General features: G+C 38.6%; 2 protein-coding genes across 8 annotated transcripts; both read right to left on the bottom strand.

Moving 5' to 3' along the window:
• Positions 1-327: 327 nt before the first annotated feature.
• RIT1 (Ras like without CAAX 1) lies at positions 328-9167 on the bottom strand. Of its 4 annotated transcripts, none has more exons than XM_082457367.1 (6): positions 8167-9167; positions 7507-7651; positions 7279-7335; positions 4512-4585; positions 4098-4289; positions 328-3027 (listed from the first exon to the last, which is right to left on the bottom strand). In XM_082457367.1, the coding sequence occupies exons 1-6, from the start codon at positions 8317-8319 to the stop codon at positions 2797-2799; spliced, it is 852 nt and encodes a 283-aa protein (XP_082313493.1). In that variant the 5' UTR covers positions 8320-9167; the 3' UTR covers positions 328-2796. The 4 variants fall into 4 exon arrangements, with proteins under 4 accessions (XP_082313493.1, XP_082313494.1, XP_082313495.1 ...); XM_082457368.1 differs by having other exon boundaries at positions 8126-8257; XM_082457369.1 differs by lacking the exon at positions 8167-9167 and adding an exon at positions 7793-8013.
• Positions 9168-9288: 121 nt separating this feature from the next.
• On the bottom strand, positions 9289-25638 carry KHDC4 (KH domain containing 4, pre-mRNA splicing factor). Of its 4 annotated transcripts, XM_082456693.1 has the most exons (15): positions 25522-25638; positions 24800-25016; positions 21853-21981; positions 21419-21498; positions 19829-19881; positions 19416-19579; positions 18439-18650; positions 17810-17870; positions 16260-16317; positions 15765-16018; positions 13855-14028; positions 12813-12925; positions 11476-11567; positions 10440-10543; positions 9289-9498 (listed from the first exon to the last, which is right to left on the bottom strand). In XM_082456693.1, the coding sequence occupies exons 1-15, from the start codon at positions 25557-25559 to the stop codon at positions 9463-9465; spliced, it is 1785 nt and encodes a 594-aa protein (XP_082312819.1). In that variant the 5' UTR covers positions 25560-25638; the 3' UTR covers positions 9289-9462. The 4 variants fall into 4 exon arrangements, 3 of the variants coding, with proteins under 3 accessions (XP_082312819.1, XP_082312818.1, XP_082312820.1); XM_082456692.1 differs by having other exon boundaries at positions 9289-10543; XR_014262185.1 differs by lacking the exon at positions 9289-9498 and having other exon boundaries at positions 10486-10543; positions 12813-12897.
• Between the last annotated feature and the right edge of the window lie 21 nt (positions 25639-25659).

Here is a 25659-nt window from a genome sequence, read left to right as displayed (position 1 = left end):
GCCAGGTGGTGCCTAGTGCCAGGACCCCAGCTCACTGTCACATGGGGGAGACTCTTCCACAGTTGGACGGCAGCACCTCCACCTCCCACCCACCCCTTGACCTAGGCAAGCACTGAGGTAATCTCTGGACAAAGGGGCATTCTGTGGCATGCTCCCGAGCACTTGACACAGGTGTTCTATATATGGTGGGCACTCAAATTTTTTTGAATCAATATTTTCCAGAATATAAAATCTCAAGGTACTAAGTTTTTTCTTAAAATGACCCTTGTGTAACGATTCCAGACATTTCTACCCATACATAGGTAAGTAAAGGAAAGGCCCAATAAGTTGTTTAAAAGTTTTGTATTGTGTCATACAAACTGTCATCATATACAAGTGCATAAGTGAAAAACTTTTCTCTCCCCTCTCCTCCCCAAACATTACAGTAGACCAATTCTTGCTAATATATCACAAAGTTAAAACATATATCTCTTTTGGAATTCTAAACAGTTAATTCTAGACACCAGCTTCCAAATTTTGTAACTTACCAATCTGGTATGGACATGAACAGTTCCAGTGCTTTTCAACTTGTCCCTGAATTTTTCTCTCCTCAAAGTTCCAGGCAGTAATTGATTTTAATGCCCTCAAATTAGATAAAGCTGACTATTTAGAGCTTATAAATTATTTACACTATACAATCACTAAGAATAGAGCTATGACTTACACATATTATACCCCTCAAACTATTTAGCACCATGAATAGAATTCTCAATACTAACTGATGGGCTAAGTAATCCAATGATCAAATATATGACAGTGATAGTCTTAAAAACACCCACTTGTTATTTTTCTTATATACAGTACAAACTCCCTCCTGTCTTACAGATATAATTACATAGCTGTCAACTTCTTGCTTGATGCTAATAACAATTCCCTAGGCTATTAGTAATGAGAAGCTAAGGCATTAAACCTAACAGGCTCTAAGCTAGTTTAAATGTGGTGAAATACTGTTAAAATAGAATTGCACTGTACTTCTTTTCTAACTTCACACTTCTCCAAAGTGCTATGGTTCCTGTAAGACTTTTGTCCTGCATAGATTCAAATTCTGCATCTTTCAGTTTTGGATGGCTTGAGTACCATAAACCATGATTTATTTGGTAGCAAAAACATTTCAGGAGTTTCAAAAGGGATCACTACTCAGCTAAAAAAGTTACAACCATCACTTTCCTTTAAACCTAGAACACATACCATTGATTGGAAGGAAAAATACAACAACCCTGTCCTGACTGTAATAAAAACGGAAAACAGTGAATTGAGCTGTGCACTTTTTAAGAGATGCTACACAAAGTCATGTTCTTAGAGTTTAAAGTGGTCACAAACACTGCTTCAGTGACATTTACTGTTCAACATATGCTACATTACTCTTAGCACTTTTGTGCTTAATCTCCACACATAACAAGTTCAGGTATCAAAATAATCCTGATTCTAAAAGAAAGAACTCACCACCAATATTTAAAGCTGATTCTTCCCAAGAAGATAGGATAGTTTCTCAACTATGCAGTTATCAAAGAGGTACTGTCTTAGGCTAAGCTTTGTCAAGGCTCAGGCAAAACCCTGAGGTGAACTTAGCAAGGTCCTTGTAAAGAAATCTTCAATGAGAAACTCAACATATGGGAATTTTAAAGCTTCAAGACTGGCTCATTACACAGAAATGCCACAGGCTTTCTTAGAACACTGGGTCTAGTGATTGTCTATGTCAAGGAGGCACAAATACAATTTTACTAACTCCTGATGTCTCTTCTGTATGGAAAATGCAGTCAGTCTGACGAAGGGCCTAAAAAACATTCTGCCAGGCCTAGCTCTTCTAGAGAGCACAGGGAAGCTAAGGGAAAGCACTAGGAAGCAATTAATGTAAATGTATTGGTGTGTGCATCTCTGGGGAAAAAATAAACCTGTACAAGGCAATGGCTGTCCCAACCAAGGATTTAGATTAAACAACAGTTTAGTAACCCAGTAATGGTTCCCAAAATGTTTACCTTTGAAGGTAAAGGGCAAAACCCTGAAAGGAAGAGTAAAATAACCCTGTAGGAGAAAGCTTCATTACATTTTATATGTTTCTGTTTGCTCTCATCCATCCCAGTGCATTTGGGTCAAATGTGTACTTCTTAGGAAAGACAGGCTCCTCTGAGGAGCACTGTTCTGATCCTAACTTTTTCTAGCCAAGCTCCTGCAAAAACATACAGCCTGATTTCCCCAATCTCATCACTCCATAATCTGCAACAGGAGTCAGTTCCACAGCTATTTGCTGAACTTTAGCACCGATCTCTTTAGAACTGATTTCCCGATGATTTTTGTTCTGTCTCCAGGAAGCACAGCATGAACAGAAAAGACTGAAGTCCTTCCCTGGGACAGTCCCAGGAAATTGCAGTTGGAAGAGAATGCAGAATAGTGCATGGCAAAAAATTCCTTTTGTGAGCTTAGTCAAACACGTATGGTATGCGTATTCCCCCGGGTATAAAAAATTTACATTAATTAATATCAGCAACAGAACCCAAAACATTGGTAAATCAAATTCTAATGTGACAATTTAAAAGTAGACAGTGCTCCACTGGGTTAACAGAACCAGAATTAGCTAAGAAACAATATTTTAAATACCACGTCATTGAAAACTCCTAGTGGGCATGTCCCCTTCATCAGTTATTTTTAAAATAACGGTCATAACAGGAGAAATTACAAGCACCATGCTCACTAATGCAGGTTACTGGACTGCTCTGATTAAGCACTGCAGTTCACAGATAAACATTTCACATCTTCCCTTCAAGTTACTGAATCTTTCTTCTTCCGAAACGGTGATTTTAGCCTCTTCCATACACTGTTTTTGGGTTTAGATTTTTTCTCCATGGCCAGTACTGCCTCCTTTTCTTTCCTACGTATCTCCCGTACAAGGGCATGGAATACATCGTCAATGTAGTAGCGGTATGCAGCAGATGTCTCAAAAAAGGGGCAGCTGAATTCTCGGGCCAAAGCCAATCCTTCTTCCTTGGTGACCTTTAAAAATGCAAACATGAGAAAATTTATAGTGGTTAACAGCGGAAAAGATTCACAACTTCCCCAAAAAGTGAAGGGGTTACCTTAACAGGAAGAGAGCGCCTCAACTCTGGAAAGGTCCAAGCAGAGCAGAGTGATATTTGTAATGTTGGGAGGCTGGATTACATGACTTCTAATTCCTTCTGCTTTCAAATTATGTGATTCTATTTCTAGTCTATTTTAAAGATAACTTTTGGAACAGGGAATAGTTATAGATATCAAATATACAATCTTAATTTTCTTCATACTTTTCATTTCAAGAATGTAAATCACAAGGCAAAGAGAGGTATATTTAAACTACAATACTGAAAACCATAAGGAACCTGAAATCAATATATCCAATTATGGATATTCCATAATTTCTCCTACTTTTGGACATTTAGACTCATTCTCATTTTTTGCTACCATAAATAGCCTGGCAATGAACATTTCATATATAAATCCCTGAATAGATTATTTCAAACAGGAATTAACTGAGAAGCATTATGAATTTACCTACTGTCAAACTACTTCTAAAAAGTTTGTACCATTCGTTGCTTTCACTGGTAGTGATAAATGTGCCCCTTTCACCACTCCTTCAACTCTATACCAAACAGCAAAATTTTAAATATTGTTGCTAACTTGAAGGGTATCATTTATTCTAAAATCCTCTACAATTTCTCTTATTCTCCCTTTCCACGGCTCATAATCCTCACCATCAGGAAGTATACCTTGAAGCCTAAGTTTCTCTTTTTGCAACATAAAGAGATTTACTTCTGAGGTTTTAGAAAATGAAAATCCCATGATCCTTCACTTAATGTGTATTCTATTTGTCATCTGATTATTATCCTGTGGATTTTGTCCTGTAAACTGATTCCTAAAATCCAGATTTTACCCAAAATAGGAGCACATTAGTAGATATAGGGAAGTTTTCCAGGCTAGGGAGAAGCTAATTTAAAATTTTCTTTTTAAGGCAAAGAAATTTATAAACAGAGAAACACAAATGACTAATCCCACAAGACTACACATAGCATTTTCTAGTCTATCCTCACCTGTCTTAGCTGCTTTAGGTCAGACTTATTTCCCACAAGAACCACAGGGGTATCATCAGTACGTCGAACTCGATAAATAAGCTGTTTAAACTCCCGAACTTCATGGAAACTTCGACGATCGGTGATAGAATAACAGATGATAAACCCTTCTCCTGCCCTCATATACTGATCCCGCATGGCTGTAAACTCTGCCTAGAGGGAAACAAGGATTATTAGTGTATTGATGCAACCTGGAACTATATACACTTTAGCTATTTATTTCAGATTAAAGAGAGATGTTGGTTACCTGCTATCCTGAGTCAGAGTGCATGAAAAATTAAAAGAGATGAACTAATGATCTTCTCTGCATAAGTCTTCCCCTCCCCTTTACTAGCACAAAAAGGCCTTTACTCATAGCATTTTGGGATTTAATACCTGTCCAGCCGTATCCAAAATGTCCAGATTGGCAGGCTCATCATCAATACGGATCCGGATTTTATAAGCATCTTCTACAGAAGGGAAGAAAGATGGTACTATAAACCCATAAATGCAGGAATATGTAACCTTATTTTGCAATTCATCTTATGGAGAAGTAGATTACACATTTAAGTGCCCAAATGTTCTCAGGAAGCTCCTAATTCCATTGAGATATATAAATTGGGTCTTCAACTGATTTCTTTTTTCCCACATAAACCATGACATAAGTTTATTCATAGCTAAAGCTTATTAGACTTCACCTACAATTCTAAAAGAGTTGAGAGATTGTCTTTTTGAAAAATGTTAGGCCAGAAAAGTAACTTTACCATTTACTAAATAGTTATTAGACGCCAGGCATTATACTAAGTGATTTATATATGTTAGCTCATTCAACAGTGACAATAATTCAGTGAGGTAGGTATTATTACCTCCATTTTACAGGTAAAGAAAATTAAACTCTAAAACATTAAATGTATTCCCCATGTTACAAAGTTCATTAATGATATAGCCAGAATTGAATCCAAGGGCTGCTTGACTCAAAAGCTTTATGCACTTAACCATATGCTATAGTTTTCCTCATTTTTAATATTATAGAGAAAGCAAAAACCAGAGTTTACTATTTCCTAAAGAATCCATATTGTCATAATTTCTCCTTTATGAGAGCACATTTATGTATTCTTATGGTAACCTTGGAAAATACAGCAAAGTAAAAAAGAAGAGAAAAACCTCACTCAGTATTTCCATCATTCAAACAATTGCTGCTTACATCCTTATGTATTGCCTTCAAACATTTTTTCTTGAACCTCTGCTTCTGACTCTTCCTCAAAAATGAAGAGCCTACTAAATCAATGATTCTCAAACTACAAGTCACGCATGATCCGTTAGTATTTGCGAATTGTGGATGAATTTAATGGGTTGGGACCAGCATTAAAATAAACAAGCAGAAATCTAAAATGAAAGAGGAAATACAAGAGTGCACCACACTTAGTGAGGTAAATATAGTTTCATGATATTTTAATTACATATACATATGTGCAAACATATACTTATATGTGTACTGGTTACAATATAAAGCTTTTCTTCTTAGAGTTAGCAGCCAAAGTCTGAAACAAAATTGCACTGAACTGTAAACTCAATGACAGCAGACCCCATATCTTTTTGCTCATTACTGTACCCCCAGGGCCTAACACAGTGCTTGGCACATAACAGGAACTCAAGAGATGAAAGTATTTGTTGTTGAAATCAGATAATATTGTCAGAAGAGCAGCTGACTGGGGGAAAAAAAAAAATCAACTGATTAAAAAAAGTAACTTTTCAGGGGACAAGGATATGGGTTTTACTTTATTATTTTTTTAAATTTTATTAAAAAAAATTTTTTTTATTTTGGCCACGCCATGCGGCTTGTGGGATCTTAGTTCCCTGACCAGGGACTGAACCCAGGCCCCTGGCAGTGAGAGCACTGAGTCCTAACCACTGGACCACCAGGGAATTCCCGGGTTTTACTTTGAAGAAAGGAAAAGATATTTCTTTTTTTTTTTTTGGCCGCGCTGCATGGCATGTGGGATCTTAGTTCCCTGACCAGAGATTGAACCCGTGTGCCCCCTGCAGTGGAAGCACAGCGTCTTAACCACTGGACCACCAGGGAAGTCCCAGGAAAAGATATTTCTGTAGTTCTAAGTAAATTATCCTAGGCCCTAAATTAATTTTTTTCCTAGAATTCCCACCATAGTGTGAATTCCTGAACAACGTTCTAAACTTAATATAGTACATGAAAAAATAAGAACTGTTTCTATTTTCCCCAAGCCACAGAAGCATCTATTATATAAAATGACCACATCCAAAGATGGGTTAGAACAGAACACTCATTGGCTCTGTGGAAAAAAGAGCAGCAGAGGACTGACCCAATGGAAATCCTTCCTAGAGACCCAGGATCATGACAAAGTGTCACATCCTGAAAATACAAGTAATATGGCAGGTATTCTGTGCCCTCCTCTATCCCCATCACCATTTTTCTTTTATCCTGGGATATAACTCCTAAAAATCAAACCTGCCTCCTTATGGTTCAGGAATGATCGTAACATTCTTAGTGTTTACATAGAACAGCAGTTTTAAAAAAAAAGGCAAAACAAAATTACTTTTTACTCTCTAACACTGTTTTACTAACAATAGAGCATTAAGGATTAGAAAAGACATGAAGAAAGACCTTGCTATGTAATGAACTTGAGGTATAAGGAAGTAAATGAAAGGCTTCTAGTGGAACAAGTCCAGGCTCTGCATGTCTGGGTTGTTAAGAGTTCAGCAGGCTGGCTCTACTTGTTTTTCTGCTTCCTTCTGTGGAAGTTCAAACCAGCTGACTCATAGTTACAGAGTCAGTCTCAAGTCAGACCCTTAGAAAAAATAATAGCAAAAGGCTTTGTTAAGTGGCCTTTAAATTTTTCCCTTAACCTGGCAATACAATATACCAACCATAAAAATATAACAAAGAAAGTGTCCCACTAATGCTCAATAAAAGACAGACTAAGATGGCTGATATACATATACAGTTAAGCTAGGAAAAAAAAAAATCCATTTGCTTACCAACTGCTATGATATTCTTATTAAATAAATCTGAATTAGACACCAAAAAAGGCTCAAAATATAAATGGTTTAAAATTGTTTGAAAAAATTGACATCAAGACGCTTTTATGAGGTTTATTTGGAAAACCGAAGTGATAATCTGACTTACCAATGGTGGGATCATGATCTTCTGGAAACCGGTGGCTGATGAACTGCATGGTCATGGCTTTAAAACAAGAAAGGAAAGTTAAAATCCACGCAAAGGTCACCCACAGAAAGAACTGTAAGTATCAATATTGCATAATAGCCAGTCTCCCAGTTGGTTTGGGTGGAGGGCATTTGTTATAAGAATTTTTCATTCTAACTTCTTTTAAAATGGAAGAAAAACATCACCTACCGCTTTTCCCTACACCGCCAGCACCCAGCATCACTAGTTTGTATTCCCGTGACAGCCCTGCAGGGCTGCTACAGCTACCAACTGGGCGAGTTCCAGAATCCATTGTCCTCTTGGAGAATCCTGGGCTGCCCCGAGGAAAAGGCACCTGGCAAGAAAAGAAGAAAACATTTCAACCAGGATGGAGACACCGTGACGACAGTCCTAGAGCCAGTGCCCTACCTTCCTATACTCTGACCTATTACTCCTGCTCCCTTTCTGGCGGCCCTAAGAAACCCTACATCCTCACCTTCCCTCCGGAACAGCTCACGCCTATGAAACATCACAGGTTTTCCTAATTATTACACTTTCCAGAAAGAATAAAGAGACAAAGAAATTTTGAATTTCTTTTCAAACTGGGGCACTGGCACAGCATGAAGGAGCCCAGTGAGAAAGATGAGGTTTGGGGACCAAAGGAACACCGCCCCTTAGGCCGCAGGGGTCCTCTCACACCAGCGGTACCCGGAGGTTCCGCCCCCTCCCCATTCCCCTCGACAGCTCCCCTCCCCCAGCTGCATCTCCGGCCGCCATCAGGCCCCCCACCCTTCCGTTTCACGAGCCAACCCACTCCTGCTGCTCGTACCCTTCGGGACTTGAAGGCATCGGCCGGGTTTGATCACTCACCTCGCCCTCCTCACTCGCAGCGAAGATCGGCACTGACCTGTGACCCCTCCCGTAGCCGGGAAAGATGGCGCCACCAGCGCCCGCGTCTCGGCGGGAGGGGCGGAGCTGCCCCGTGACGCCCGTAACTGGCCCCGCCCCCCCGGGGAGGGCCATCTCCCCTGCAGGTCCTCAAAGCCCGTTCCGCGACTCACCGCTAAGGGCCTTCGGAGAGTACCATACTCAGGACATGCCCACAAACAAAGGCGTTAAAACAATTATTAACACAAAAGTCAAATAAGTATGTGATAAGCGACACACAAGGGGCCTCTAGAATAGCAACTTACCCAGTACTGTTGAAGAGTAAAAAAAAAAAATTTGACCAAATGAATGTGGAAACAGGAAACAGGAACCCACCAAATCCTCCCAAAAAACAGGACCAAGATCAAGTTTAAGGCTTAACAGCAGAAAAAGCAAATATCCCCAAAGGGACAAGGACAATGACTTGGGCTCTTAAAAACAGAATCAGGTCTCAAAGATAACGAACGTTCTAGTTAGACTAATCAGATTTCTGCACATATTTTAAACAAATGTAAATGAAAGATATTTAAAAATTAGGGTTTTTTGGTTTTAACAAATGTATTGATACTACCCCCCGGCAGGAAATGATAATTCAAGAGTTTTCAGGGGTCCTTAAATTAAATACAGCAATAAATGAAGGCACTATCAACTATATTCACCTCTAGGTAGCACACATAAATACTAGAAGGAACTTCACACAGGGAAATTTTTCTGTTGCAACTTCTGCTCACCCTTCTTCCTTTTTAAGCATGTTTTTCCAAGAATAAGTTGTATCTCCTTTAAAAATATTTCCTTCACTCAGTCCCTTTACAAACCATGTTCAATAAAGGGGGGCTAGAATATCAGAGTGGAAAACATCCATCACAAAAATCCTTTGCATTTTCATTTCGACTTTCAAGGGTTTACTTTGGAAAGTCATAAAACTCTTGGAACTACGTGCAAACTTTTGGGTCCACGTATGTATTTTTCTGATGGGGTTATATCATTATGCTATGAGTAAAAAAGTTTATGAATTTTAGCATATGGATGGGTTGTAGAAGAAAGAACAGAGAAACCACAAGCAGAATATTTATACATTTATTTATAATGAAATTATGGTCTAAATATTTACAACATATAGGAAACCAGAGGATACGTTTATACAAAGCCAGCCTGCAAAGTATTCAAATGTGCAAAAATGACAGTTCGGTATCTCAAACTACTCCTGGTTCAGCAGACTAGCTCCTTCACTTTCACACATCAATATTTGATACAAAAAAGTTCTTTTGGCAAAACCTGTAATGCCAAGAAAAAGGACAAGTTGCAATTTCAGTCACTAAGTCCACCATTCTATTGCAAGCAGTCAAATCTCTCTATTTTAGCGGCAACCAGTTCTGAGAGAGACAGACCACTGGGTTTCATTTCTGTGATGAGCTCTGACCAGCTTTTGATCAAGTAGTTTTCTCTGACCCAGCTGAAAACAAGGAGCTTAGACGGGCAATAAAAACAGCAACGGCTATCTGAGACAAGAGTGCCTGAAGGTGCCAGCTTTGGATCATCCCAATGGAAAAAAAAAACCTTCACTATCCCAGGATCCAGCTATATCCAACAGTTTTAAATTAGTAAAACCACATTTTCCAAAACAAAGAATCCAAAAATGAAACAGGGATGAGGAGGTTCTTAGATTTAAGTACTGAAAGGATGGATGGTCTTAAAATCATTTCCCCACTAATAAATAGTAAGGCTTTGTATGTAACCAGTTATTATCAAAATTGACCAAACAGTAGTAAAATACAAATAAAACTTGCTTTACGTCAGAATAGGGGCTATTCATTTGGAAAAGGCTGGACCAGGTAAAGGGTATACTGGAATGACCCTGTTGAACAAGCACAATTCACCAACTGTTAAAAAGCTTCTGAGACAAATTTGTGATTCTAAGTAAATTTTAACAGATGCTATGCCACGGCAGAAATAAGGATGTTTTAAAAAGAATGGAACCCCTTTAAGAAAGGGGACACTCATCTCTGACTTCTGCAAAGGTCCAAGATGGTTCCCAGTACAGGTCCCAGAGTCTTGTTAAATCAAATGCATGCATTATTGCTAAAGAGTCACCGAGGCTCAAAACTCTGCTCCACTGTTGCCTATGGAGCCATCCAGAATGGCATCTGTTGTTTAGCTCGTGGTTGTGATGAAGGGTACTGATATCCCAAACTCCAGCCCTGTGGAAAACTACTTGCATTTTTATGACCTCCATGTTCCTCCTCTTCGTCAGATGAATCTGCAGCATAAGCCACCAAGCCAAATCCCTTCTCTGTAGTTTTCATCTTCTTGACTGGATAATCTAGAAGAGAGAAAAACAACCCCAACCCCATTCCCCCCCAAGAAAAAAAAAAAAAAAAAAAAGATAATACCATAAATTCGTTAATTAAAAAAAAGATGTTAATTGTAAGTGGTTAATTGGACACCATTTTGAGGTCACAGGGTCAATGGTCACCCAAAAACGTTGAAGATCACACGAAAAACAGCACCAGCATCAGCAAATGTGAATCCACCAGAACCATGTAAGAAAACAGAGAAAGAAAAAAGAAACACACACACACACACAAAAAAAAAAAAAAAAAGAAAAAAGAAAAAAAAAAAGGAAAGTTAGCAAGTGAGTCTCTGGAGGCTGATATTTCACCTTTTAAAGAGTTAAAAGAAAAGAAGTTAAGAAAAGAAAAAAAATGTATTTTCTTCTGTTCATTTTTATTATGACTACAGGCAAAGAACAAAAATAATCCCATTTATGGACCTCTCCAGGATTTAGAGTTCTGGGATACTAAGAAGCAACATTTTTAAAAACAGCCACTGGCTGACCATTCCCAACCAATAAATAGAGCTATAAGGGGAGATGTGGCTCAGCTCCCAACACAAAGAAAAATCTTTAAGTCTGATCAGATTATCTCCAGGTATTCAAAACAACAAAGGCAACAAAATTTTGAAATGACCTACCAATCATTACTTTTTCCTAGGGTTTTAATGTCACTGATGCTATGTATAAAATATAAGTCGACTGACTCTTTTCTAGACACACGTCGGTTGAAAATAAAAGGCTGTGTAACTATATGCTGTCCTTATAAATAAAAAAAAAAAGTATTCTCATTAGCCAATAGATTACAGAGGGTGGATTAAACATCTGAATGAGTCACACCTGAATGAACATCAGTTTAGAAAACCAATAGTTTAAGACCAGTCTTAGCCATTCACTTGTTCCCCCAGCTACACCTTACTCACCATGACTCCCTGTTAAAGTCCCAGACCCATTCCTTTCATCAGACTCTGTTTTTATTCCAGTCACTGGAAAGGCTGGTGGAGGCATCAACTGCCTGTTAAAAGAAAAAGTTAAATGATTTTTCAGACAAATTCAAACAATTTCAACATCTCCAGTAGATAAGAGGTAGAATAACAATATAGTCTGCAGATAATCTTTCAAGTTCAGTTTAACTATTAACTTCAACCCTTTCCACCTGACTCCCTTACTCTTCAAGCTGTTATCAAGTTGTAAGATTAGGAAATTCCCTGGCAGTCCAGTGGTTAGGACTCCACACTTCCACTGCCAGGGGCCGGGGTTCCATCCCTGGTCAGGGAACTAAGATCCCGCAAGCCGAGCAGCGCGGCCAAAAAAAAAAAGGTAAGATTATAAGGATATAATAGAATGAATGAAATATATGAATGAAATAGATACAACAGGGAACTATATTTAATATTATGTAATGACCTATAAGGGAAAAGAATCTGAAAAAAAAATAGGTATGTATGTATACACAACTGAATCACTTTGCTGTACACCTGAAGTTAACACAACGTAGTAAATCAACTACACTTCAAAAAAAAAACAAAAAACAAAATAAAGAAGAAAAAAAAAAAGAGATCTTTCCAATGCAAATTATCTTTGTCATGACATGAAAGTAACTGTCTTAACTGTTTGATTTGTATGGATATGCCTTTATATACTTTCAATTACATGTAAAACATGGTCTATCCATTAATGGAATTTGCCAGTCACATTACATATTTCTAGGCAGTTTATAAAATGATGCACCAAGAATTAAAGTATGATATTCTCACTTAAGAAATGAAAAAAAAAAGATATAACAGAATGAATGAATATGACAGAATGAACTGTTGTGATAAGTCAGCTCCATCTTATGAAGGCTAACATAATATAGGAAAGGAGAATTCAAGCATTGGATGGCAGGCTGGACTCCCATTCAAGCACCTGCATCAGTGATATTCTATGATTCTAAGTAGCAAAAATGGTGTAACACTTCTTTTACTGTCTACCCTTAGAAAAATGGCTAAGACTCAGACAATAAAAGTAAAGGAAGATAGGTGAATAATCAAGTACTGAATTATTCCAGGCTGAGTATAACTGCTTCTAAGACTGTGTAAGGGATATCATATTTTCCATTACTGCATCAATTACAACAAACAGGAGCTTGTTTGATCCAAATGATTTCATTTCAATTTCAGAACATGGAAGCTCGTAGCAACAATCATTATTCACATTAATAGTACAAAAAAATGACATCTGAATGTATTCATATATAATTACGTTACAACCAACTTACCTGTCCCTCTCTCGCTCTTTGCCTGAGGAACTTGCCGGCTTCGATCCTGCACCTTCAATCTCATTCTGACCGGAGAAGCCTGTACCTAAATTAGTCATATGAATGGGTCCATGCTATGAGCAGAAAAATACAGTGGCATTAGCAAATCTACAACTGCTGTATTGACTTTAGCTCCTTAATGTAACTGTCAAGTGCCTCATCTTTCTGATAAATTGCAGTAAGCTGCATTACATAGCTCTTTGGGATTTGGAGTGTAACTATAGTTTGAGTAGAGACTGTTATTTTTCTCTGTAGGACTTGGTTAGGGATGTTGTGATTCACTATGCTATGTCTGTATGTTTTCAACTATCCATGACTTAACTGGCTTGTACAAATCTAGTTATAAACTACAAAAATGCTCCAAAGTTTGTTTCAAAGAATGCTTCAAGGATTCTGGCAAAAAGGTGCTTCTCCTGATAAAACAAAATTGCACCGAAATTATATATTTTAATAATCTTAAAAAGACTCATTAGTGAATTACTGAGTTTATAATTACATACATGCACAGAATCACTGCATTTCTGGCTATCTTTTTTTTAGGGGTGTAGGAATTGGAGAAAGACATCATCCTCTTTTTTAGGAGGGAAAAAGAGAACACTAAGTTGAAAGCCAAGGTTTTAAATACAAACCATATATTGGTAGAATAACAGTTCTTCCCTACACATTTCACTACAAGCTATCAGAGGCTTTCAAGAGTCTGCTGTATAAAGAGGAAGTGCAGAATTCTACAGAACTTCCAGATGCTAGTCATAGGAGACTTCTCTCTAGGCGGAGAGCTTTATACTCTCTTATCACACTGACCCCAAAAGACAAAACCCACCCAAAGGGAATCACTCTTGCTTTAAATTAATCCCCAAGGATAAATACCTAATCTAAATGGATTCCAGAAAGCAGAAATCCTAGTACTGGTAGAACAGTTGATACAGATGTGAATTTATCTTTCTTTAAAGGGAGAATACAGTAAGATAAGATGAGGAAAGTAAGACAGGATATTTTATTTAACCTGGTATCCAAGAAGTCCAGATTCTCGTTCATCTGGTAGCTCCTCTGTGAATCGCCTCTTCTGTGCCTGAGGTTGACTTGAGAGTGGGGGCTGGGGCTGGGGCGGGGGCGGGGGGCCGGCAGGCAAGGCAGTTTTGACAGGAGCAGCAGGAATAAAAGGCCCACTCATCGGACTCTGGGACCAAAACAAACCAAGGAGGAAAAAAGTGTGAGAATGTCCAACTAACAAATAACTAAAGGATGATTAAAATATACTTTAATGATCAGTATGTTTCATATGAATCCTTCATCTTCTGGTCCTAAGTTTCCTTCATGTATAATGCGGTAACAGTATCACCTAGTCTTCCTACCTTCATGGTAGGAAAACATGAAATTGACAAACTCGATAGTGCTTTGAACTCTCAGGAAAAACTTGATGCACATTTTGGCCATTAGGAGCAAACATGATCATTAACAAACAATAGATACTCCAGCCACTTACTTAGTTCAGAAGTTCTCAAGAACATTCTCTTATTTAAAGCCCTTTAATCAATGTGATTAGCTCTTTGTGGATCATAAATGCTAATGCTTGTGGCAAAGGCAACTTCATCTATCACTTCCAAGGGTAAGTTGTTATGTCAAGAGCAAGTCTAATGTTTTAAGAGGTTGTTCCCAAAAGGAAAAGACAGATATATTAGAGAAAACAAGCACTTCTAAAAGGAAAACTCTCATTAATAACAGCCAATATTTATTGACTGCTTACTTAATCCTTGCGACTCTTTGAGATATGATCATTATGTCCATTTTGCATATAAGGAAAACCAAAGCCTGGATAGACTAAGTTCTATCCCAAGATCACATAGCTCAAAAATGGGGAAGCATCACGGACCCTGCCAGTCTATCTCTAAACCCCAACTCTTACCCACTTTGCCATACTGCTTCCTAATTATAAAAGGATGTGGCTCAAAGCTGCAGAACTATAGCTCTGCCTAAATATAAAAGTCATAAAATAATTATGACTAGGGGACCACAAACAGAAGTGAGTTCATAAGCCCATTTTTGGTTTCACACTATACAACCCCCTTCAGTGCTCACAGCCCACTGGTAAGGAGGCTGGGCAATGGTTCGAGGCTGCAGTTTACTCTGGCATGGGTACACTATGAGAGGCCCACAAAGGACCCGCCATAAATCCATTACCATGCTTCCATTAGTCTCTCCCCTGCCTCTAAGAAGGACTGTACATAATCTAGATGAGCTGGCTACTGACTCTTTTCCTAAAATTGTAGTTTCTTACCTAGCTTAAGAAATATATACCAGCATTTATAATCCTTGAGTTTGGAAAGTACATTATCTCTTGGCCTAGGAACACTGTATATGGTATATTTCTTCTAAGATTAGTAAATCAGTTCCAATCATTTAGATGAGTGCAGTACGCCAGCCTTTCTCCATGAGAACTTTCCTAACACTGCAAGGCCAAGGACAGGCAAACTATGGTTCTGGCCTACCTATTTTTGTAAATCAAGTTTTATTGGAACCCAGCCATGCTCATTCATTTGGTATTGTCTGCGGCAGCTTTTGCACTACAGCAACAAGAGTGCAGTAGTTATGACAGAGACTGTATGGCCCACAAAGCCTAAAATATTTACCATCCAGCCCTTCAGAGAAAGCCTGGCATCTCTTGCTCTAAAGTTGTATTTGGTGGCAAGAGTTATGAAACTGACTGCAAACTTTAGGATGAATACACACACATGTACACACTACTCCAAAGTATTCAGGTAGTTTGGTGGTAGGAACACAGGAAGAAGACAATAGGTAAAAAAAAATACGTCACATTCCATATTACTTCTAAATAATACCACCAGCTTTCCACCCCTTCCCTGCCCCAATTTTTCCTAATTCAATGGTCTCATGTATCATATCCTGGCATCCTACCTGTCCAGTGCTAGCTGGAGGCTGCACTTGTGTTATCGGGTATTGTGTTGGCACAGGTGGAACTCCAGTAGGTAATGCTGGCAAGACTCCAGGTGCCAAAGAAACAGCTGGTGGCACTATGCTTGGTACTCCGTAGGGAGGTTGAACTGGCTGCTGAGGAGGGGGAACAACAGGGTAACCAGACTGATAGCCATTGGATGGATAATATGGTGGCTGAGGAGGGACACTACTTATAGCAGAGGGTTGTGTATAGCCTGAGGGGGAAGAAAAAAAGTGTTTAATCAGCTGCAGCAGAATGAGACATTTTCGCTGAATATTAAACTTAATCTCTAGGGAAGAAAACTACTGAGGCACAAATGGCTTTCCAAATTACCCTAAGTTAAAGGGAACATTATTAGTGCCCTGGCACAGTTAATCTAGCCTCAAGTATCATATTTTATACATCAATATCACTAGCAAAATATTTTTTAGTTAAACACTTCAAGACATACACACCTGGTAAAGGTACAGCAGTATTAATCTGATTCACAAATCTAGAGTATTCAGCATGAACCTGAAAGTGAAGGGAAAACAAATCAATATGGAACAGTCCCAATTCACTGAGTATGTATAAGGATATATAATTCTAAGATCAAAGCAATTAGGAATTAAAACATTTCCACTGATGTTTCAATCAAATTTAGACTTGTTTAATCTAAATTTTAATAAGGCACACCTATAAATTATTAAGCCAGGTTTTGGGAACCAGGGGCATGGACATCAGGAGCGTCCTAACTCCCCCCCTCCCACAAACTGACCCAATTCTGGGGTACAAAATCATTCAGAGAGCCACAGAAATTAAGCAGTTAGGAAATTTCTAACTTGTCTGTATAACTGTAGAGAAGTCATTCATTCTTTTATTTACTGGGTAATTTGCCCTCAAGGAGCTCATGGTTTAATGAAGGTTTAGTACTTCCCCTGTCCAGTTCTTTATTATAAGCATCTAAGTCCAATTCAAGTGGCAACGAAGAAAAAGAAGGGGAATGGTCAAGGAAGTTATATGGTACAAGGGTTGGTAACTCAGGTTAACTCACAAAAGCAAAGAAAACAATAGCTTCTTCCCAAAAAGCTTAATACCAAATACCTTAACCAAATAACACAAGGTTGAACATATTCAGCAACCAAACATGATTTCCTTTAGGTGCTATAAAAACAGCCCTATGGTTTAACTTCTGGTTATTTGATTATAGAATAAAAAGAATGGATAATTAAACCAATTATCCCAAAGGCATTGCTAACTGGTTTTAAATTATTATAGCTCCACCCTTAATTTAGCTAAAGCTACTATTAAATTTGGAATGTGCATCATAAACAACTTGACCGGGATTAATAGTAGTATTTAAATAACTGACAACAATGAGATTTTATGACACTATATACTAGAAATTTCATACTGAAATAGCTCCTGAAGAAGAAATGCAAGCCAACTGTGACCCTGGCTAGGGGAGTTTGACTTCCTTATAGAGAATATTAGTTGCCAGAATAATGTAGTGGTTTGAATAGTATTGTTCCCACCCACCACCAAATTCTTGTCTGCCCAGAACCTTGGAATATGACCTCATTTGGAAACAAGGTTTTGCAGATGGAGATCATTAAGATGCAGTCACACTGGATTAGGGTGGGCCCTAAAACCAATGACGGTTATCCTTACAAGAAGAGATAGATACAGGGAAGAAGGCCAGGTGAAGATGGAGGCAGAGTTATGCTGACACAAGGCAAAGAATGCCAAGGACTGTAGGTAATGGTAAGAAGCTAGCAGAGAAGAATGGGATGGATTCTCCCTCAGAGCCTTCAGAAGGAACCAACCCTGCCCACACCTTGATTTTGGACTTCTGGCTTCCTGAACTATGAGAGAATAAATGTCTGTTGTTTTAAGTCACCCAGTTTGTGGTAATTTGATATGGCAGGCCTAGGAAACTAATACAGGTAGAAAAATAGCTAAGACACACAGTCCAAAATGGCAGTAGATCTCCTAAATGAGTTTCAGACAGATAAATATAACTCACTGTTTGCAAGAGATTCTCACAGAGCTTCTTGGCAGCAGCCAGGCCTTCTGGTTTGGGATGACTGCAAAGACATAAGAACCAAGAAATTTGAAGGGGAGAAAAAGAAAAGATACAGAATTCTGCTTCCACTTTGTATGCTGTTTTATAAATGTAATATATTCAATATAGCACAAATCTAAGTTTCTGAAAATCACAAAATAGGAACACAAAAATAAAGTCATTTAATCTCTTCAAGATATAACTAATATCGTTACCCAAATGTTATTGGTCTCCTTCTCTGAGTAATGGTACTTCTTGATATAAAGAAAAGACATTTGAAGGTCATTAAAATTACTATAAGATGTATTAATACTCTCACAGGTTTAAATGAAAGCTATTTTAGGCTTATCACAGCTCATTTTATGATCACAGACCCTTATAAAACCCAAGGATTTGAATACTAAAAAAACCGATTCCACCTCTTAATTCAGTTTTTATTAACTAATTACAAAGTGATTACTGCTGTATTTACTTAAGTTCCTTATGTTACTACTTATTAAGCCCATTTTCTCTTGCTCCTTTTCAATCATTCCTGCCTGTACTGATCAGCTGACAAGTATCCAAATATCTTCAGACCCATCCATCCATACCTGATGTAAATGTACATAGGTTCAAAAGCTTCTCGGCCAGATGCTGGCTCAATGCAGCCTGAACCTTTCCCTCGCAGGAAGACTTTGGCACCCGTTTCAATCTGAATGTGCTGCAAATAGGAGCAGCCTGGACCTTCCACTTTCTCCTTGACGTTAAAAGTGGGCACAGCATGTTCTAGACCCACGAATAATTTATCTTGAACATAATGCATCTGTAGAAGAACAGAATACCTCAAATTAAACAGAGAATACATAATTAAAACCTAATCTTGAAAATGATTATGCAAAATACTTTAATCCTCCAGATACTTTCAATCACTTCCAGAATAAACAACCCCCTATAATTTTCTACCATGAGCCTAAAAAACCCTATCAAGTAGCTTAATTTAAATGCAAACTACATATTCCATGTATATACGTACTACATTAACACCTTACTGTGTTCAGTGAAATCTATTTAAGAGGTGAAAACTCAAGATTCAATACTGAGTAAGCATACCTATTTATCCCAACGGATGTAAGTTAACAAGAAACAGCAAAGACAGTCTACTGTAAAACTGGGGTAAAATGTTGGGTAGTACAGTCAGCCCTGTGATGTTCTCCAATAAGGGCTGCTCTCTCCAACCCTTTTTTCTAGGAGGATTGTATCAGCAGAGTCTTGCTTCATCAGACTCAGCCTTCTTAGTCCTCCAGTTGCCATCAAGTTTACAAATTTAAATCAAACCACTAACTTCAAAATGTACAACGTGTGTACTCTTTGATCTATCAATCCCTTTTCTAGAATGTGTCAGTATAAAGAGATGTGTGTTCAGATGTTCACTACCCCTCAGAAACCTAAATGGTCCATTAATAGGATATCAATGCCGGTAACTTTCAGACTGGAATTTCAGGTTTTTCTTCATACTTTCTGTAGTATTTGGCATATATCATTTTTACAGAAATGATAACACTGTTAATGATCCCTCCACAAAACATACCCCTGACTGGAAGGGAGGCTTCTGGCTAACAGCTGGAGACAGCTGTGCAATGGGCGCTGGCTGGTGATAGACAGTGACTGTCGCACCATTAAAAGTTGGACTTGTCCCTGTTGCAGCTTTGACCACCCCATTGGTAATAATTTCTTTGATTCGGTTCACAGCTCCTAGGGAAAAACAGACAGTAAGATACTATACTAAAGAAATGAACGAACTGACTAGTATCCAATGGTAAACACAGGCCAATGCTCAATTACCCATGTTTTAATCCGTTTTATAGATTCCCCAAGCACATTCACAACTAGTTCATAAAGAAGAGTTAGAACAGCCATCAGGAACAAATAGTTTGCCAACTTACTACGTATAATACTTTGCCCTTCACAAAAAACAGTAGGTGAGCCAAAAACATTACTTACTGTCCACTAATTCCCGTGTCTGGCCCTGAACATGAAGATATAATGGACGATCCCTAGAAAGAGAAATATAAAATGATGATCCCAAACTGGTCACAAACAAAGGAGCCAAATGGGTCACCAAATCTAATTTGTTTCACAAAGTTTCCAAATAAGTAAAAGAGACTATATACATGAAAATGGCTGTTGCTAGTTAATTTCTAAGAACATGGTTTTACAGCTGGGGAATGAATAAACTTTGTTGGTTGCTTAAAGTTAATGAGCCCACACAGGGATCAAATATGCTCTTATGGGCTCATGAACATTAGTCTCCAGTCAACTGGATAACCCAATGTTTGAGAAGAGAATTTTTTTTTGCTGGCTGTCTAATAAGTTACAGACAAATGTGCTCTTGGCTATCCAAACTAATGAGACAAGAGTGATGGCAGCATATAGATACATTTCTTTAAAAGCTCGCACCCAGGACTTCCCTGGAGGCACAGTGGTTAAGAATCTGCCTGCCAAGGCAGGGGACACAGGTTCGAGCCCTGGTCCAGGAAGATCCCACATGCCACGGAGCAACTAAGCCCGTGTGCCACAATTACTGAGCCTGCGCTCTAGAGCCCATGAGCCACAACTACTGAGCCCACGTGCCACAACTACTGAAGCCCATGCGCCTAGAGCCCGTGCTCCGCCACAAGAGAAGCCACCGCAATGAGAAGCCCGCGCACCACAACGAAGAGTAGCCCCCGCTCACCGCAACTAGAGAAAGCCCATGCTCAGCAACAAAGACACAACACAGCCAATCAAACAATCAATCAATCAATTCATAAAATAAATAAATAAAATTAAAATAAAGGCCCACACCCAACTGAGAAGACTCTTTAGATTCTAAACATAAAGTGGCTTAGATTCAGATTGTGATTATAATAATGAAGAAAGTGATCACTAACCATACAGTTAATAAAAAGCAGTAGGTAAAATACAACCGTGTTTAAAGATTAAAAAAGTTCAAAACAGCAACCCTCCATATACACAGTTAAAATATAGTCTTGGTTTGGGGTGGGGAGCAAATTTTGCCTCCTAATTATATTTAGTTTAACAATGTGAAAAATGTTGCACTGCCTAAATACCTGCCCTCAAAAACTGAATAATGGAAGTAACGAAACTAAACTGAGATGAAACCTTTACATGGATAACCTACAACCTATAATCATCATAGAGGCAATAAGGAATTTGATAAAAGGATTTTTCTAAAAGGGAGATTATGACAAAGTAGGAACCCATTTGTTGGGGGAAATATTTCCATAGGAAAAAAGTTTAGAAACGTATACATTAAACGTTAACAATTATTATCTTCTTTTACACTTTAGTGTAACTTATTTCCTCCAATAAAAGCATTAACTGTGAAGTAAAAAACCAAACAGCAAGAGGAAAGAAAATAGCTGCTAACACTTACATCTGTTTGAGACGTCCCAAATTTTGCTATAAAGCATGTGTGTGTGTATAGCTACTAACCAAACATATACACATATTCCCTACAAATGAAAAATATGAAGCTAATGTGAGTCCTATGTCCAACCTTTCCCCAAAGTACAGGATATGCATACACACCCTGGTCCTACTTTGGCCTTCTCCTCAGTTGTCATGAACCTCCCTCGAGTTGACACTGCAGCCCCACTAAGTCGGCTGATCTAAAAAGGAAACATTCTATTAAAAAGATGATGTGGCAACTGAGTTCAGTGACAGGTAGCAGGATAGATTTTCCCCATTAATTCACTCCACCAATAGGCAGGAATGAGTTCTCTCCTATTATCTGAAACTTTGATTCCATTGTTTCGTACTCAAACTAACTCAAGGAATTCACCCATATCTGTTTCCTTACCTTCACTAAGAAGTTCTTCCACAGTTAAACCCAATCCTGACTTTGCAGACGATGACCCAAATCCACTAATAAAAATCTGACTCCTGTTTGTGTTTAAAGGCCTTGTTTTTCTGAAACTACATCCACCCACCACCTTCCCCAAAGAGGCCCGACATCTCCACACCTCATCTTGAGTCTGTCCTCGGGTCAGCAAGTTCCTACACGTGAGAGGCACATCATTGATCTCCACTTCAGCCACCACCAGGTCATCCTTGCTTTTATTACTACTGAGGCCTTTGCCAGGGGCTTGAAGCTACAAAAAGAGAAATTAGATTAAAAAGTTTATATGATGAAATAAATATCTCTTTGTTGTCCAATTTGAAACTACCCTTTCCCAAGTGCCATCACCTCCTTACTGTTCCCTTTGCCTGCCTGCAAACACACCTGGAAATACTCCTTGGTCATTCTTCATAAATGAAATAAAAAGCAAACAAAACCTCACTAAAATGACATCAAATACAGTCAATTTACTTGAAGGCCATCATCAGATTTCTCTGTAACTTTGGCCGTGTGTGTATTTTTATGACCATATAATTACAGAAACGTTATGGAACAGAAGCTGCAATCTCCAAAAGGAAAATTAAAGGGCCAAGTTATGATGCTTTGCTGCTCAGACAGCTACACGTGTAGTAAAATATAGGGCAGGGTAGAGTCCATGCACAACAGAGTCCAACAACTCATACATCTCATTTGTGTAATGGGAAGTTGCCTTTGTGCCAATGGCACAGTCACAACACAACAAATTTAACTAATTCCATCCTTACAGTGACCTCAAATTGTATCTAATTCACATCCCTTTACTCTCTATTAAGGAAGAACAAAAGAGAATGAATGAAAAGCCAAGTAAGATCCTAAAACCTGATCTGTTTTCTCTCAATTTAAACTACAGACAAATCCACAACATTGTAAATCAACTATACTTCAATAAAAAAAATAAATAAAATGGAAAAAAAAAGTGCTGTACAGCAGAAATTAGCACAACATTGTAAATCAACTATACTTCAATTAAAAAAAAAAAAAAAGAAAAGAAAAAGAAACTACAGGGAATCCCCTGGTGGTCCAGAGATTAGGACTCCGTGCTCTCACTGATAAGGGCCCGGGTTCAATCCCTGGTTGGGGAACTAAGATCCCACAAGCTGTGCAGCACAGCCAAAAAAATAATAATAAAATAAACTATAGGCAACTCCAGATAGCTGGATCTGAGTGTTACCTGAAAAAATTTTAACCTCAAGATGGCCTTCCCCAACCTTTAGTTACCCTGGACAGCACAAGGAAGGTAAAATACAGATTATTTATTTGCTCATTAGGTACATTTTTTAAATGTGGAGGCAAACTAAACAAACTCAACAATATCTCTTTTCATTTGTTTAGCCCCTTTCAGAATGCATTTACACATCTTATCTCACTGAATCCTTATGGCCACCTTTAAAGGTACATATTAGTGTTGTCCAACAGAACTTTCTGTTTTCTACTTGCCAGTCTGATATGGGTGCCACTACCCACATGTCTATCGAGCATCTGAAATGTGGCTAACGTGACCAAGGAACTAAATCTTAAAATTTACAACCAGTAACTGGGGATTCTGGGTTTCAAACCTAGGAATCCTGATTCTAAATCCAATATTTATGCATCATGCTGCCTCCTGCTGAGTTCAGTTACCATTTTAGAGATTACTATTTAGAGAAAAAATGAGTCTAAATGATTAACATCTGTATTAAGAATTTTAACATTCAAGTATCCATCCTGTCAGTGTGCTTTTAGTATTTCCTTCTAGACCTTAGAAAGAGACAACTGACTCACACAATCTTTTCAAACCATAAAAATACAATGAATAACAAACTTCCAATTCACTAAAAGTTTTCACCAAATCCACAGAACTTGAACATTAAAGCATCCAGACAGGTGCTTACTGATAAACGATGTTGATGTTATCTACTGATAAACTGGACGGCTGACGAATTGCATTTTCTTTCTTTTTTTCCCCCCAGCTTTACTGAGGTACAACTGACAAAAATAGTATACATTTAAAGTGAACAAGTTTATGTCTTGATATATGTATACAATGAGAAATAATCACCACAAACATACTAATTAACACATCCATCACTTCACATGAATTGCATTTTCAAACACAGAACTCATCTCTTCCCAGGTACCATGGAAGGCAATTTTAATTTAAGCCAAAAGAATTTTTTTCAAAGTATAACTACAGTGGAATGGTCTGTCTTGGAACACACTGAATTCTCCAACTCCAGAGGCTTTCAAACAAAAGCTAAACACCCAACTGTCCAAGGTGACTCTGAAGTCAGACATCTGTGCCTACCACTTACAGATCTAGGACAGTTACTTTCTATTCATGAACCTAATTTTCCTTATCTATAAAGTGGTGACGATAATCCATTCCATAAAATTGATGTAAGGATTTTTTAAGTGCAAAGCATGCATTCTAGCAATACAAACGGAACTGTACTATTTATCCTGTAGGAAGCTTCTTGCATTCTATGGCAAGGTAAATTAAAAGGCTTCAAAGTTCAGATCCATTCTAGTTGTAAGATTCTAATTATAACAGGGATTTTATAAAATGACCAAATAATTTCCTCAATTTGTACGAAAAGAGCAAAATAACCTATATATAAATTACTCATTTTAGTTTATGTTTAACTGCACTTTAGTCAGTCATTAGAAATCTGAATCTACAGCTTCTAATTAGACACGACATTTTAAAGCTCACATGATTTGCCTGAATTTCTCTTTTGACTTCAGGGAAAATGTGCATGTTATCAAAAAACATATTACATCATTGCTTTAGATGACTATATAGAACTTAAGCTGAACTACGTGAACATAGACAAAACAAGCTTTTTGGTCCATAAATGTAATCAGCCCAATCAAAATTGTCTCCTAAAAACAAATGACAAGATATCATCAAATATGTTCCAAAACTAAGTAATCTTTAAATTACTGTATCGCTGTTTTCTCCTTCCCTAAACGCAAATTATTGGGAGATTACAAGATTACAAAATAACCCCCATTAAAATTGCAATTAGCAGAATCCCCTCAACTTCAAATACCTTCTCAGCAGCATTCTGAGTTGGTTTCAGCTTTCCTTTGGCCATAAGCATGGCATTGATCTTGGCAGCCACAGCAGCAGCAGCATCCAAGGCTCCAGAAGGAGCAGCCGTGGAGCCCCCAGGGCTTCCCCCACCGCTGGTAACCTCCCCACCTGGGGTCGCTGATGGCAGAAAGAGAAGGGGGGCTGGAGCTGGTTGGTCCCATTTGCTGCGGCGCCTACGGAAGTAAAAGGAAAATACTGGGATCTACCAAAGCTTTCATTTATATTTTTCTCCCCTTACTACGCCTTAGCATCCCATTTTCCCTCTATCATGTTCCCTTTGCAACTTCGAATCTCCTATCAGAGCCGAAATTACCATCTCTCCTTAAATAGACAACTATTGCAACATTTTCCCAAATACTTCTTTCAATCTTTTCCCAAGGTCTCCTTCCTTTCCATTCCGTCGTCCCTATCAAAAGATTCCACTCTGTCCTATACGCCCTCGTTTTCGCCTTCCCCTTGTCTAGTCCATCCCGTAGTCCCTGCTTTCCTCCTCTCTCTGATCCCCGCTGGCCTTCTTCAGGGGCCCCGGGCCTGCTCACCACCCTCCTCAAGAGTCCGGCCCTCCAACATGTACACTTCCCAACTAAGCGCCCCTCCACCCATACGCTGCTTCCCATGATCCCTCCGCCTCTCCTACGCCCCATGCTCGCTGCGATGCCCTCTCCCGCGGAGCTTTACCCGCCGGCTCCAGGATGTGTCGCGCTCCCCGCGGACATGGCGACCGGCTCTGATCAACCACCCGCCAACTACCCCGCTACCAGCTTCCCGTCACTTCCGCCCCAACGCCCTTACGCAGAACCTCTTCCGGTCGTGAGG

This window comes from Balaenoptera physalus, assembly GCF_965194825.1.
Source record: "Balaenoptera physalus genome assembly, chromosome: 1".
NCBI lineage: Eukaryota > Metazoa > Chordata > Mammalia > Artiodactyla > Balaenopteridae > Balaenoptera > Balaenoptera physalus.
Note: the sequence above shows the minus strand (reverse complement) of the source record. Positions and strands in the feature narration are given on the sequence as shown.

Excerpts from the sequence above, each read along its gene's own strand:
- KHDC4 (XM_082456692.1), bottom strand. The coding sequence starts at position 25,559 with ATGTCCGCGGGGAGCGCGACACATCCTGGAGCCGGCGG. Across the intron at positions 25,017-25,521 it reads ACACATCCTGGAGCCGGCGG|GCGCCGCAGCAAATGGGACC; the intron begins GTAAAGCTCCGC and ends TTACTTCCGTAG. Across the intron at positions 19,882-21,418 it reads AAGGCCAAAGTAGGACCAGG|GGATCGTCCATTATATCTTC; the intron begins GTGTGTATGCAT and ends TTCTCTTTCTAG.
- RIT1 (XM_082457367.1), bottom strand. The coding sequence starts at position 8,319 with ATGGCCCTCCCCGGGGGGGCGGGGCCAGTTACGGGCGTCACGGGGCAG. Across the intron at positions 7,336-7,506 it reads TGGCGGTGTAGGGAAAAGCG|CCATGACCATGCAGTTCATC; the intron begins GTAGGTGATGTT and ends CTTGTTTTAAAG. Across the intron at positions 4,290-4,511 it reads TTTTGGATACGGCTGGACAG|GCAGAGTTTACAGCCATGCG; the intron begins GTATTAAATCCC and ends GTTTCCCTCTAG.